The sequence below is a fragment of the Varanus komodoensis genome, unplaced genomic scaffold, assembly GCF_004798865.1.
Source record: "Varanus komodoensis strain SLA01 unplaced genomic scaffold, ASM479886v1 scaffold59_1, whole genome shotgun sequence".
Lineage (NCBI taxonomy): Eukaryota > Metazoa > Chordata > Lepidosauria > Squamata > Varanidae > Varanus > Varanus komodoensis.
Window position 1 is genome coordinate 413,995 of NW_025336221.1, and position 15,192 is coordinate 429,186.

At 38.2% G+C, this 15,192-nt stretch overlaps 1 protein-coding gene across 1 annotated transcript in view; it reads right to left on the reverse strand.

Annotated features, from left to right (window-relative positions):
* SMURF2 (SMAD specific E3 ubiquitin protein ligase 2) overlaps positions 1-15,192 on the reverse strand; it is a 91,068-nt gene that overhangs the window by 21,983 nt on the left and 53,893 nt on the right. The window contains exons 4-10 of the mRNA XM_044449568.1: positions 11,708-11,841; positions 11,409-11,474; positions 7,035-7,119; positions 6,318-6,401; positions 4,653-4,855; positions 2,959-3,043; positions 378-536 (exon numbers count right to left, since the gene is read on the reverse strand). Coding sequence (XP_044305503.1) covers positions 378-536; positions 2,959-3,043; positions 4,653-4,855; positions 6,318-6,401; positions 7,035-7,119; positions 11,409-11,474; positions 11,708-11,841 — 816 coding nt within the window. The remainder of the gene's footprint in view (positions 1-377; positions 537-2,958; positions 3,044-4,652; positions 4,856-6,317; positions 6,402-7,034; positions 7,120-11,408; positions 11,475-11,707; positions 11,842-15,192) is intronic.

Genomic DNA, 15,192 nt, shown 5'->3' on the forward strand with positions numbered 1-15,192 from the left:
TTCCTAAGAGTAAATTCCACTGAACTCAGCAGAACTTATTCTGGGTTACACAAGAACAGAATTGCCTCGTACTGTTTTAAAATATTAATGACAATATAATATGTTATTATAATTCCTCATTACTTCCAATATATTTTTTCAGTAATATATTTGTGTTTCTTGTGAGGGTTCCACCTATAAAAGCAGTTTAAAAGTAATGTTGGATAAGTGGAGGGATAAAACCTTTCTTCCAGCTATAGTCAAACTGAGAGGCTTATTATCAACTTAAAGAAGTTACAGAACACAAGGTGGCAGAATCTATCTACTGTGCATCCCCAGAGAACCACTTTCATGCTCTAAATATTAGTCTGTGTGAACTGGTGACATCATGAACTCACTTTAGAACCAGGTGCAAGTTAGCCGATAGCCGTGGATCTGTAAACTGTGTCGTTCTGTTGTTATGGTCAACAAAATAAACTCTGCCTGTTGCTGTATTTCGGATCTCCCATCCAGGAGGCAAAGGACCAAGCTCTTCGCAATTGATGTTGCTAAGATCCCTGCAAAAACAAACATAAAATGAAAAATACCTCAGCATTTGGCCTCAGAGCCAAACAAGCGTAAATGTAACATAACAATTCTATGAAACCTGAGTGTATGCATCATTTCAGAAACTTGATCTATTCAGCTGGAATCCCAAGGAACAAGCCCACCAAAGAAAAAGAAAAACACACGCTTACAAAAACACTCCAGTACTCATGCATTGGAAAAACTGTTATCACACAGCCTACATTTAACCCCCCTACCCCATCAGTAATTTACGTGATACTGACTTAAAACAAAAATAAAAATCTTTGCTATATTTTGTCTACAGGATTGGGTACAATTGGGTACAATTTTGACAAATATTATAAGCATAATACTAGTCTTTTAAAGATACTTCAGCTGGATTTTTTAAAACTCAAGACAGACATTTGTAAATACTGGTATTTTCCATGAAGATTTATGTACATGTGCAGCAGACCACAGACAATTTTAGCCAACTGCAAATAAGAACTGCTAGATGCAATAAAAGTTCATAATTCCATGAGAAAAGTTTAAGTTGCCGTAGGCACATGGTGACACTGAATCATGTAGAAAAATAAAGTTGCTTAATAGGAAAAGCCCAGTTGAATATTCATGAGCTCAGAATTTATGATTAAAGAGCTGTTGTACTGTTTATGACAGTAGTCTTCATTTTATGTATTATTTTTTACTTTATTTATTCAGTTACTATATTTATTATTCTGCCTTTCATCCAAGCAGTTCAAGGCAGCATACATTGCTCACTCCTGCCTATTTTTTGCCCTCACAACAACCCTGTGAGGTAGGTTAGGCTGAGAGACAGCTGCCTTAAGGTCACCTGGTGAACTTCATAGTTGAATGGGGATTTGAAACTGGGGCTCCACAGCCTTAGCCCAACACTTTGACCCTAGCTTCCTCAGCATGCCGCCCATGGCTACCAATATGCCCGGACACACCTCTTTTGATGCTCGCCACCCTGATCTTTAAAAACAACAAAAACAACCACCACCACAACCTGGGCAGTTGACATGCTGCAAAGTGACTCACTGGGCTCAAGCATTATTTTTATTTGCAAGGATAAAAACGCAGTCCTTCATTTTGAAGCACTGCTGGGAAAAAGAAAAACCGTAGGAGTCTAGAGGGTATGGTGTGTGCGTGCGTGATTTCCTTGGACTTTTTTTTATTTTTGGTGTGGTATATGTTAGTTGGTTTATGCTTTGCGTGATGCGTGCATGTGTGTGGCATTTTGCCAGTGTGTGCTTCTCTGAGCATCATCAGTTTGCCTGCTGTGAGAGGGGTATTCTACACTTTGTAAGAGCAAATAAATTATTTGTCATATGGGACTCTCTGCCTTGTACTCAGTTCCTTGACCAAGCTACTAGTCATCCTCATCAGTTCGCTTCTACACTGGAATACACCCCCCCACAAAAAAAAAAAACTGGCTTCAAACGAGGGTTTTTGAGTTCTAGATCCAAAATTCTACCTTGTATTCAGCTTCCTGGGCAAGTCCCTTTCATTTTAGCCTCATTGGTTTGACTTCTGGGAAATGGGTGCTTTATGACTGTCCAAACCCTCCAGAGCAGCCATTTTCTCTGACTGGCCCATGACACAATCAATCTGAAATGTGCCCACTGGCCCCAAAATACTGAGACCCCTCACCATATATCACATTAGCAGTGCAGACAATTTGATCAAGCTGGCTTAATAGGTGCAAACAGAGGGTGATATCTTGAAATAATTTCATGCCAGTGTCCGTTAATGCTAAGGGAAAATCATCAGCACTTTAGCTAGAAATAGCCATTGTAAGGGGCTTTTGGTACACATTTTACATTCAGAAGGTCCTAGGCTTAACACTGGTATCTCCAGGCAGAAATGGAAAAAGTCCTGCTTGAATCCCCAGACAGCCAATGTTGGCAATAATGCTCCAAATGGACCCAGGGTCTAACTTTTAAGTGCTGCCTATGTTCCTATTGTGCATACTTTTAGTTAAAAAGCTAAAAACAGCATATGTCCAGAAAACTAGAATTCTGAGAAGCAAATCTGCATAGATTTGGATACTTCGTTTTGTTTAAACTTTTTTTAAATCATAGAGATAGGAAGGAAGTATACAATGCATGGCCACTGATTTTTTTTTCCTCAATAGCTTTTTGATTTCTATAAATTCACTGGGACTAAAAGTATCACACTGCCCACATTTCTCTTCAAACACAGGGGCTATGAACTTCCTTTCAGGGATTAGGTTGCTGCATTTTCTGAATCCAGTTCTTAATTTGAGCTTGCAGAAGATCACCAGATCAATACATGTAGGCCAATGTGCTATTATTTCAGATTCTTCTGTTTTTATGGATCACTAGCTTGATTTATGAAGAGGCTTTAATTTAACTTACAGCATCAAATGAAGGTATATTATTCCCTTACCTAGGTACGCGGGGATCATGCCACGTGCTTACACCAGTCTGAGTATGTAGGAAATACACCTGCCCTTGCTGAGTTGTCCTTTGCTCTGTTCATCAAGAAATACCAATGGGAAAACAAATAACACTCAAAAGATAATTTCTTTAAAAGCCAAGGGGACTGCATTATTGCATACAAGTTACATTTTTCCTGGAATTTTGCATACCCTTGGAATATTATGCTGAAAAGGTATAACTATAAGGATAACTTTAAGCAGGAAGCCTGCATAGTCTGTGTATTTATGGTCTTGGCACAAAAACAATGCTTTGGACTACAGAATCTGTCTTAGAATCCCAAGAGTTGTAGTTATTTCAAATGTCTGTTAGCCTTCAACAGTTTCTCCAATAGTGAGGAAGGACTTCATATATATTTATGCTGCCTTCAGCCTATTAGTAGTGGAAGTTAATCTGGAATTCATGAGCATTCCATTTAGATCCCTTTCACTATCACAAGAACCTCCCCCATTGTATTCTACATCATAGGCATCTAATACCATCCACAAGAAATGATGACCCCTGTCCAAACCCCTATATGTGTGTCACCAACAGTTCCTCCTGGGAGTTTTGTTAATGCTTTCCCTCTTTTATTCCTCTTCACTGTTCAGCCACTCTCCATAATTCTCCTGCCTTTTCTTCTTCTATGACAGATGTGACAATAGTGAAGCATCCCTTTTCCTATACACATAGTCACCTTTAATCCTTTCCTGTTCAAACCATTCATTTAAAAAAAAAAATCCTGCAGCCACAGCCACTACCAGTTCAATCTTTCAAGTCTATTTTATGCAAGGCCTCCACACATCTATCACTTCTGGCACTGGATCCAGTGTGCTTAGAAAGGGGACACTTCCTGCAGTGAAGCCACCTATTCAGTGTTCTTGCTGAACACTACCAAATGATCGATCCTCAGGTGATTAGTTCTACCAAACTGACAGCACTGACCACATACGTAGCAGGGAGAGCCTCACGTGTAGCAGTGCATGCACAGTCCACTGTACGCGCCACAGGCTGGATCAGACCGCTGTGTGCGTACACCTATTTAAATAACTGGTGGTCAGAGAATATCTCTGTCTGGTGAGCCTGCACATCAGCAAAGGTGCACAAGCAGTTAGTCGGATTTAAAAAAAAAGGTAGGGAAAAGGGCAACATGCACTCTCATTTCTTCCATGATTGTAGCACTATTGTAGTGTGGCAAGTGTGCATGCTAGAAACACTAACAATGAAACCCACACAACTTTCCAAACTTCTCCTACTTCTCTCACAATTGCAATATTATGTTTGGTGTAAGGCATTTGACCACATGATAAAACATACTGCTCTGTATTCATTAAGTTCGCCCCAAGAGCAGCAACTGCATTAAAAAAAATACTGGAACAGCAGTGCCTCACAAAAGGAGTTGCATTGTTGATCCTGACCTGATGGTAATCTGTTTAATCATTCATTCAATTTATATAGTTCTATGGGAAGTGGCAAAAATTAGAATATGGTGCCAGAGCCATCCTTACAACAAGGTTTCAGCATCCTATTTTGTTTGAACAATGAGCAAACCAATGAGAAATAAGCAAATGAGTGGTGAATCAGGAACAGCACACTGAAAGGGGATTGTACCCCCTATGGATTGTTTCAAAGGTCAAATAGTTAAACAATTTTAGAAACACATACCATATCCTTCAGGTAAATCAGGAGGAGTATGTAAATGAGTCCTGCTCATGTAGTTCCTGTGCCTTTGAGACCTCACTCTTCTTTCCACCAGCCTAGGGTCAGATGTCTGTCCACATGTTGCACCATTTATTACAGTAAGGGGCGTGTTCTCATCCACAAAGCAGCTTAGTGGTCGACCTGGACTGGAATATTCAGATGCTGGCCTACAGGAAAAGATTATGTATACTTACTGTATCAAAGGAAGTGATTCGCTAAAACTATGGGTAGGTTTAATTAAAGTGTTATGAAAATCACTGATATACTCTGTCAATAAGATTATCATCTAAAATAATCTAATTTGGAAAGGTAATAGCAGTCAAATACTAGTTTTGGCCACAAAATACCTATGGCTGCTTTCTAGAGAAACATATTCAGTTTTTGCATCCTATTACAGATGCAGCAAAGGAAACTGGGGGTGGAGGGGTGAAGAGCCTGATCGAAGGTCTCTCCATGTAGCAGAACGGCTGCTTCTTCAAGCAACAATAAGCCAGGATCCTGGAAAATTGTGGCATGTTGTGAGTGAGCCATTTGCTGGTGTATGAAGCCCGATCACTCTGCTTCATTTCTCTGCAAGTGTGACTGCTAAGCAATCCAGGAATGGTTTATCTAGGTTTTCCAAACTTGAGATTCTAGCTTGTTGTTCCTTTTACAAAAGCAACAAAAGGGGGAATCCCACAAGGAATGCCAAAAGCAAAGGAATAGATAAAAAGGATGTTTTGTTCAAAAAAGGAAAAAGGTTCCAATGTGTTTTGGACTGCAGGATGATCCCTCTTTGGGGAAATGTAGTAGTGCAACGAGTGTTGTTGGCTCTTCAGATGCCAGCCTACGTCTTCCTTTACAAGCCAGGATTTGTAAATCAAGAAAACACTCTGGTTTTACATTGCCAGGACCCCTGGAGTCAACCAACTGGTAACATATAATTACTGGGTTTCTTGTGGTCATACTACTGGGAAGGACAAAAGTGGATGTGAATGGGCTGCATCTTTGAACACACAGCTAGTTCAGAGTAAGTCACAGTTCTCCAGAATTCAGCTTTATTGTTCCATGGAGATATCCTGTTGATTTTACTAATAACTGAATCATTTCTCCAATTTAAAAGTTTGGAGAAAAATGGTCTTGCATGACTGCCAATATCACCATTCAATCCATCAGGCACAGTGACAGATATTCAAATATGGGCCAGTCCTCTTCCCTACTTCCTTTCTCCATGTCATTACATTACTATCCATGAGGCATACTATATCAAGCTCATAGGCAACTGCAATTTATCCAAAAAAAAAGAGCATTGCAATACCTCCTTTTCATTTTACTTTTCCAATACTTCTGCTTAAAGTAATAACACAGATTTTGGGCCTACAAGTTACCTCTCACTGCAGTCATGCAGAGATGCTGGTTGAAAGAAATGTAAGAAGGTTTTTCATTATGGGAACAATCTGAGGGTGGGGCCTTACAAATAAAAATGTTAATGTGAGCAGCAGCCCTAAATGGGGGTGGGGAGCAACAAGGAATACTAACCAGGAATTTGTAATCTAACTACAAATTACAACTAAGAATTTGTAATCTAGGTGATGGAATCTGTTGACTGAAATTCTACAGTATGTATACTCTCCTTTTAAGGATTCTTACCGTGTTGGTCTCTCCCACTGTGTTGTTCGTGTAATGTGATTTAAATACTGAATTCTTCCAGAGGCTGTCCTCCTCTCTTCCCAACTGAAAGTTATGAAACATGTACTTTTAAAGAAGTGTGTGTTAAGACATGCAGGAAAGCTGAAAATGATTACCTCGTCTCCCAACATGGTTATAAGGGTTAAACAACAAATTTTCATTCATACTGTCACCTACCCCATGAGGAAGGAAAAGAACATATATCCCACCTCTTTGTTTTCAAAACTGCACATGAGGCTTTTTAAAAAATAAAAAATAAAATATTCCCTAAAACCATTAAAAATAAAACTGAGAATTGTAGCAGATAACACACCCTGTTCAAATATTTTCTTGAAAGAAAGAAAATCCCACTAAAAGCTTTGATCGGAATTGAGAATCTTCAGCACAACTTGCTTGATTATACTCTAGAAATGTGCAATTTCAAAACTATGCTGAGAGATTTTCATATATGCTTTTATAATGACAGCATGTTTCCTCAGAAATGTGAAGAGAGAAGGTTTATATTATTGACACTTACACCATATATTCTTGTAAAATTAAATTGCTGGTAGGCATTTTCAGTCCCAAATGTAAATATTATTTAAACAAACCAATATTCTATCTCAATTTTTCACTAGTTAATGGCATTGATAACATGTAATATATTATTTCCTTTCTACCTCCAAAATGTTAACTCACCCATCAGGTAAATCATTGTCAAATAGTCTGCTGCAGTCTACAACTTGTCCTCCTGTGCCTATGCGATCTCTGGACTGAAGACTTACTATTAAAAAACAAAAGTCAAAATCAACTATAATCAAATATCGTTTAACTCACAATTGTGTTTGGAAGAGAATGTCAAGTGTACAACAAGGATGTACAACTGCTGCAGCTCCAGTTGGATCCACATTTATCTTTCAAGAAGCCATCTTTTCTGCCCGTTTTTCTTCCTCCTCCACACATCATTAATATAACCAAGATCAGAAAGTTTAGTCTCAAACTGTTTAAATTATCACATTTGAATGATGAGTTTACATGAATAGTATCAAAGTTATGGATAAATAACATGTTCTGAACACTCTGTCTATCATGCTCAGACTGGGCACGCTAAGTGTAAGCAAAGAATGGAAAACTGTTTAAATTAGCCTAAATAACAAGAAGCCGTGAGAAGCCATTACTTCCCTTCACTACTAACTAGACTGGTCTCTGTGGGAGCTGGTTCTTTCCTCAACATACCTTCTGTCACCTCCCCACCACCAAGAAGCAACATGGAGCAATAGATTTGTGGTTGGGTAGCTTGAGTGACAGATTTGGTGCAAGAGAGCACCCTTTTGAAAATGGCAACATTGCTGTAAGGTAAGCAAACTCGGTGCCTAACCTTATCTAAAGCTGCTTTCTCAGTGCAGGAGAGCTCTGTGGCTGCAAGAAGAAAAGCAGCACCACAGTATGGGACACAACTCACAGAAAGTTCAGATCCCACCTGCCAGTGGGGTTCCTGAAGAAGTCACTTCACTTTTCTCCACATAATTGAAGTGTTACCATTAATTGGTACCGAGAGCTGCAAGATTGCCTAGATGAATGACTTATATCAGGAAAAAGACAGTGGAAATGTGACCCTCCTGATTCTCCTACAGCTTTCAGCAGCTTCCACTGCCATTGACCATTATCCTTTCTAGACAGGATAGAACTAGCCCAATGCCAAGGTGGTTTCCAAGTCCTATGTAGAAGATGAATTCCAGAAAGTGGTGCTGGGGGACTACTTCTTGGCTCCACAGCATTTATGCCATGGGTCCCACAAGGTTCTATCTCCTCTTTTAAGCTTTTTACAATTTACATGAAACTACTGGAAGAGGCCATTTGAGGATTTTGTATGAGGTGCCATTATTATGCTGATGGCACCAAGCCTCGCATGTGCTCTCTCTCTCTCTCCAGGTGAGACAGTGGAAATACTGAAACAGTGCCTGGAATGAATAATGGACTAGATGAGGATCCATAAATGGTAGCTTACCCTGCAAAAGCTGAGATTATGTGCATAGGTGGGTAATCTGCTGACATTCAACCTGCTGCACATGGGGTGGCATTGTCCCTAAAATACTTAGTTTGCAGTCTGCCGGGAAGTACTCCTGGATCCAGTTTTGTCACTGGAATCTCAGGTAGCCTCTGTGGAGACAGTTGCCTTCATCACTTAGGTTGGAACTCTTAACTATAGCCTCTCTTGGACAGAAGTAACAGGCCACAGTTATCCATATTCTGGTAACACCTAAGATTTACTACTGTAATGTGATGTACATGGGGATGCCTTTGAAGACTTCTGTCAAAATATACTTGCCAGGCTGTTGGCTGAGACCAGTCAGCAGAAACATATCATACTGATATTGAAAGATTTTACTAGGCCTTGGTCCATTTGCAGGCACAACTCAAAGTGGTGATGCTTCCCTCTAAAGCCCTATATGTCTTAGGAAACAGAAACTTGAAAGCATGCAGGCTTCCACACGAGTTATGTATTGAGGTGTATTTGGAGGTCCTCCTCTAGGTGTCCTGGCCGGCCTGGCAATCAAATTGTATCTTTGGTGCCAGGCAATGCAATTTTTATTTTCACAGGTCACTAAATGCATTTTAAAATATAATTAACGTGTTGTATTTTGTTTTTGTTTTGGTAACAATACCGGATGCTCTGCTTAACAGCAGCATATAAGCTACTAAAACAGAACAAAACTCTACACAGAAATGAAACTGTACATGTAATAGGCAAGACCACAGTCGAACCCAAACCTACTCACCTCTCTTAGTCTTTGGAGCCTGTCCTCTACAAACAAAACTCTACAGAAGGGGCAATATATTTCTCTGTAGACAGCATTTCCATTTCAAAGATTTCACTAATTCCTACTAGTAAATGGTATGGTAGCAGTGCTTCTAGAATCCTTAATTTTGAATTATTTTGAATGTACATATGCTCCTGCAATTTTCACTAACGTGTATTTTTGAAAGATACAACTGTGTTTAGACACTTGATAAACATTATGAAAACACAGTATCCTGTTCCTTTTATGTAATAGCACACATAAGACAGTAACACTGCAGAAGTAGGCAGAACTTCAGTGTACATTCATAGTTATTATTTCCAATAAAAATATACATATACATCAATAAACATGACAGTCTTCAGCCACTTGGTAAAACTGCTTATGCTTTTAAGATTTTTCACAACAGAATAATAATCTGGCAATTCTTGGCCTGAAGTGTCATATATAGTAAAATAAAGACTGCTTGGAAAAGCCTAAGTAGCTCTGTTTACTTTATAAACAGGTTAGTCAAGAATAAAACTGAACACATGACTTTATTTGTGGTTTCTGTGGCATTAAGATTAATGTGCTTTTCCTAATCCTGTTTAGATTGGAAATGAAAGCTCATGTCTAGACCAAATGCACATTTATCCAACAAAAGATAGCAGAGAGGCCAGGCCCCACTGCAGCCAAAAGGCATGCCAGCATTCTGAATGTGGGGCACCATCTGAAACGCCACCTGCTGAAGTCAACATTCTCGATATAGAACAACGCAGTAAGTGCATAATTCTTAAACAGGATCCGGAAATATCAGGACAAAGCACAACTCTAGATTACTCCATCATTTAAATCAAAGCTATTTCACCCCTTCTGTTGTAACAGATCAAACCATAAGATATATCGAGGTTGGATTCAACAGTTCCATTCTATTTACAGTATGGAGGCACAGAAGAGAAACTTTAAACCAATTCAGTATCATAAAGGTTGTAACTGTCTAAAACTCAAATCACAGTATGTAATGCATTTTTTCATAACAATTTTATCAAATAAAATTCTCTTCCAAGTTATCATAATTTGAAAGCATATTCACAGCATATGCAAACATGGCTATTCCTCATGCTATAGCTGCTCCTATTAAAACAAACAATTCATGTAGGCAACAAGTATGTTTGCATTGCCCGAAACATAAGTCGCTTGATCCAATCATACTTTTAAAAAATCCATTGATTTTGAATGGGAAACTGCACTTCTTGGCTCTCTCCCATTAAAATCAATTAAATGTTGACTTTAAGTGGTCTACACTTATACTGGCCTGGTACAGCGGTACTTCAAATCTATGCAAGTTAGGCATTCTGCCAATCAGCTCAAGGTTGTAACAGTCAGGGAAAGTTATTACCTGACTTCAAAAGTATTCTCTTGGGAAAAAATCAATTCACAACAAGATTTAAAAAATAGAGATACAAGGAAGCTATAACACAGATTTGGTAGGTTGAATTTAATGATCTTCTTGTTCACAGAGTGAAATATATTTCAGCAGAGTCTTTTACGCATTGAAAGGAAGGAGGATATTTTTCCACCCACAAAATCTATTCCAGACTGATGGGGAACCCCTCTGAACAGCATGGGGGGTGGCAATGGTGACTACAGGAGAAAGGGGGAAATAATTAATAATGCCTCCCCCCACTTTCATTATGAATGCCTCCACTAGACCAAAAAACTTTCCATGAATGGAAAGACAGCCTAGAATACAACTTGATATATGAGTGTTCCATTTTTCCTCATTTTTGAGGGTCCTCTTTTGGACACTGCACACATGGTATTTCTAAATGATTTTCCTACCTCCCTTGTCACAGAATATACACTGCACATAAAGGAGGCAAAGAAGTCGTAGGAGCCTAAGTAATAGGAACCTATTAATAAACATAGCCATATCCGTAAAATGGAAGCCTAGTGGTTCCTGTATCTTTTTCTATTACACTCACTTGTGTAATAGAAAAACTAACCTTCACATGGACATTTCTTTTCAAATCCAAATACCAAACTTCTGCTGTGTTAAGAATATATGTAAAAGGGGGCTTAAATTCAGCGTTGCACTGCTGCATTACTGTGGCAGAATCCCCCCATAGCCCTTTGAACCACCTAAATCTGTTCCAGTGGGTTTCCCAGCCCACCAAAGCAGATTTTGAGGGAGGATGATGGGCTGTGTGTATGTGAGGGCCTTGCTCCCCACCCAGTTCCACTGAAGAAATGGCTTGCATCAGCAGAATGGCACCTTTGGATCAACACTTACCTACTATCTGTCCTCTAACAGTATCATTGTCATTTGGCCCAAGCTTGCACAGATCCAGCCTCTGATCTATGAAAACAGAAAACATGGCACCATATCACGTGCAACTATCATGTAATACTGCAAAGTACGAGAGATTACCCCTTGCCTAAGAATTTTCTAGAATTTAGTAAATGGGGGCAAGGCATATTTGTTTTGTATTCGAATTACAAATAGGTAAGTTCCATGTAGTACTAAATGTTAAAGTGTGTCTAAAAAGTTTGCTCCAAAATTAGGGAAGTATTGGCATTCTTTCTACTCACAACCAGTGTCTTTAAGGCGGTTGATGGCATTGGAAAGAAGTCTCACACAACCTAGAAAACCAGCTCCTTGTTTTTTATGGATTTTCTTGTGGTTCCACACGCTGATTGTTATTGAATCTGACTTCCCAATATATCTGAAAAAGGAAAAGAATCAGAGAAATACTAGTTACGTTGACTGCACACTTTGCACAGTTTGTGTAACACAATTTATTTCAGACTACAAAATATTTTTGAGGCTTTGAAGAGTAAACATAGTTTCCTCTGGCAGAAGAGGTCATATTCACAGGAACTACATGCTACAGATTGGCAAAAGTCTCTCAAGTAATTTGTTTGTACCACAGATTTTACATGAAAGAATTTCAAAGGAGCTTTTCAAAATGTCTTGTGTAAATCAAGTGTTGCCGACGTCCTTTGGCTAGACAATGACAGTATGTCTAAGGGAAAATGACTGGTATATCACTGGGTGTTTAATCCTCGGGTGGGAGGGGATATAACATTTAAGAATTATGGTTCTCCCTGAGAGATGTTTAGCAGTCTTCTTCCATTACATATTCCGTCAGTACGAACATCCAAGTATTCCACTTACCAAAACACATCCTCCTCCACTCACTCATTAAGTTATCTACTCCCACCTCCACCGCCAAAAGTAGCAATACATCTTTGGTTATCTAATCATAAATGAAGCTGTGAAGGTTGGCAGACCAAAAACATGACCTATCTTCTAAAACTTATAATGTTAGATCTTCTCCACTGGCTATTCATGTAAGTATTCTACTCACACTACCCTGATTTCTTTCTTATATGCTAGCCTTCAGATAAAAGACTAGCTGAAAGATTTCAGAACAGACAAGCATTACAGAGAACAGTGCTCTTGCTGTGATGGTGGAAAGAGGAACTTTGTTCTGGATAAAGTTAAAACTACACTTTCCATAGAAGTGTAAGCAATATAAATACAGTTTAATGCAGATTTCTGACAGGTTACATCTTGGCTTAACAATGCCAATTTAATATGCAGAAGGGAAGAATACTACATAAACAATAGGAAAAGTGAAACAGATACATTTTATATTCTATCTACCTGCTTTTCTACAGGCATTTAAAAAGTGTGATCACCATAAAGTCTTTTTGCATGCTTAAAAAATTCTATTTTAATACTATGAGATCTGTTAGGCACATGGAATGTATATTTACATTATCAGTCATTACAATGTTTTGATTAAGGCTTAGCATCTGCTATACCAAACAAATAACACTACTACATCTAGTCAGTATTGCTAAAGGACACGCAGTTCCAGCGTCTAACATAAGAACCAAGACAAAGTACTTGTGCCAAACAAAGAATGTTTTTCCAAAGGAAGAAAAACATTTCCTTTTTGGTTGAGTGCACTTTTTTGGAAAAGATTCTTCATCTAGCCTACTGTGTAGTTGAAGTCAGATAAAAGTACAGTGGTTTTACTGCAGGTAAATTGGAAGAACAGCCCAGTAGAAGAACATTACTTCACATTTGTTTCAAATCAACTTGAAATCAAACTCCAACATAAAAGCAGAGCTAGGAATGTATGTTATTAAAGAGGAGCTAAAATTCTTCCTTCACTTAACTGTTAACACATTTTAACAAATTTGACAATTTGACCATCACTCCTCAATATCAATACTTTCATCTTGCAGCCTTTAATACAGATGTAAACAATGACTCCAAGTATGTGGAAATAAAATGTAAAGTTATGAGTGCTAAAACTCTAGAAACTAGAAAACTAATCAGTCTACATCTAGACAAACTAATCAATACATTCGTTAGGTCTGATTTTCAAGAAAATACTTAAACAACTCTGTGCTACATTCAGCCAAAAGTCTGTAATGCATGAACTGCTAGGACAGAATTCTATTTGGCAAAGGGAAAGAAACAGGAGCAATTATGAAGGGGAAAAGCTGTGCAAAAGAAGCTCACTGTGCTGGATATACCACCTCTTTCCCACAGAGCAGGAAATCAAAAACATTTTAGTTTTGATTCTCACACACACTTCTTTAAAACCTAGATTTCTCCATTGGTAACAACAAATTGATGTAACTATTATCTTGCTTGATTTAAAAGTTCTATTCTTTAAGCAATGGGAAATTTTAAAATACAGCAGCAGATGGAAAATAAGGGGACTGAAATTCTATATATATATATATATATATATATATATAGAGAGAGAGAGAGAGAGAGAGAGAGAGAGAGAGAGAGAGAGAGAGAGAGAGAGAGAATGAGAATCAACTTGATGTTATATAGAGGAAATCTATTAGACATCAATTTTGGAAAAGGTCTCAGATTTTTCCAGCTAGTCCAAAAACCGGAATTTTCAGACAAATTCCATCTTTATCTCTGCCTGTCTCAGTAAAACCCTAATTAGATATCAATTTTTATTTTCTTTGCAATGCTTAAAAAATAATTTCACAGTGTAGAATTCCAAACACTGGCACCAAAACTTAAACATTGTTTTGCAAACACATCAGAACAAATCCATTTCACACTTAGAGGCAATATCCGTAGGGGAAGGAAGTGTTAATCCGTTTGTTAAAGGCCAAGTCAGGGCCTTTCATAAGCAAAGGCCACTATGAAGCCAAGAGAGAGTTTTACCCTCCAGTCATGATAATTATTTTTTAAAATCTTCAACGTTTTTTCTCCTGTGCCAGCACAAAAAAAAATTAAAGGGATTTTGTATTATATCAGAGCTAAGAATTTCATATGCATGTCCCTTCCTCTGGTTGTTCACCAATGTTCCACAACCACAGAAGAAAGTAGGCATTCTGCCATTAGGAAACTGTTATCCTTGGCATGCAAACTATTTCCTGCAACAATGAATGTGTCATAAGTGAGAGACCAGGGTTCCCATGCAATAGTGTGTTGTTAGGGTAAACACTGGTATAACACCTTCAGAATTCACTAAATGATTGATTTCAGAAAAGGATAATAAGGTGACTACTCCCCCTCATTGACAAATTAATCACCCCTGTTTGGCAGAAAACTACATATCATCCTTTCTATACTTTCTAGTCTATCACAAAAGAAAAAGTAAACGACATCTGCACTGCACACAAAGTTAAGTGCTTGTAAGGGTTGAGAATCTGCAAGAGTTATGTACCAAATGAAACAAACCCCTCAAATCCCTTGCTTACCATCACAGTTACTCAGAATCTGGTATTGTCAGTGCAATTTTATCAATGTTTTCTCAGATTTAATTCCCATTGGGTTCAAAGGGACTTACTCATGGGTAAATTTTGTATAGATTTGGAGCACGTATCAAGAGAAAAAAAATCCCTCAGTTACCTAGAGTTAAAAACATATCCTATTCCCAGAACTTCAATCCTAGACCAATTTTTTTAAAAAATTAAAAAATAAATAGCATGTCTCAAATTAATTAAATAACATGCCTTTAAACTTGTCCATTATTTTCAAATGAGAGTAAAAGAGAAAGCAGAAGCAGACAGAAATTATCTGCACA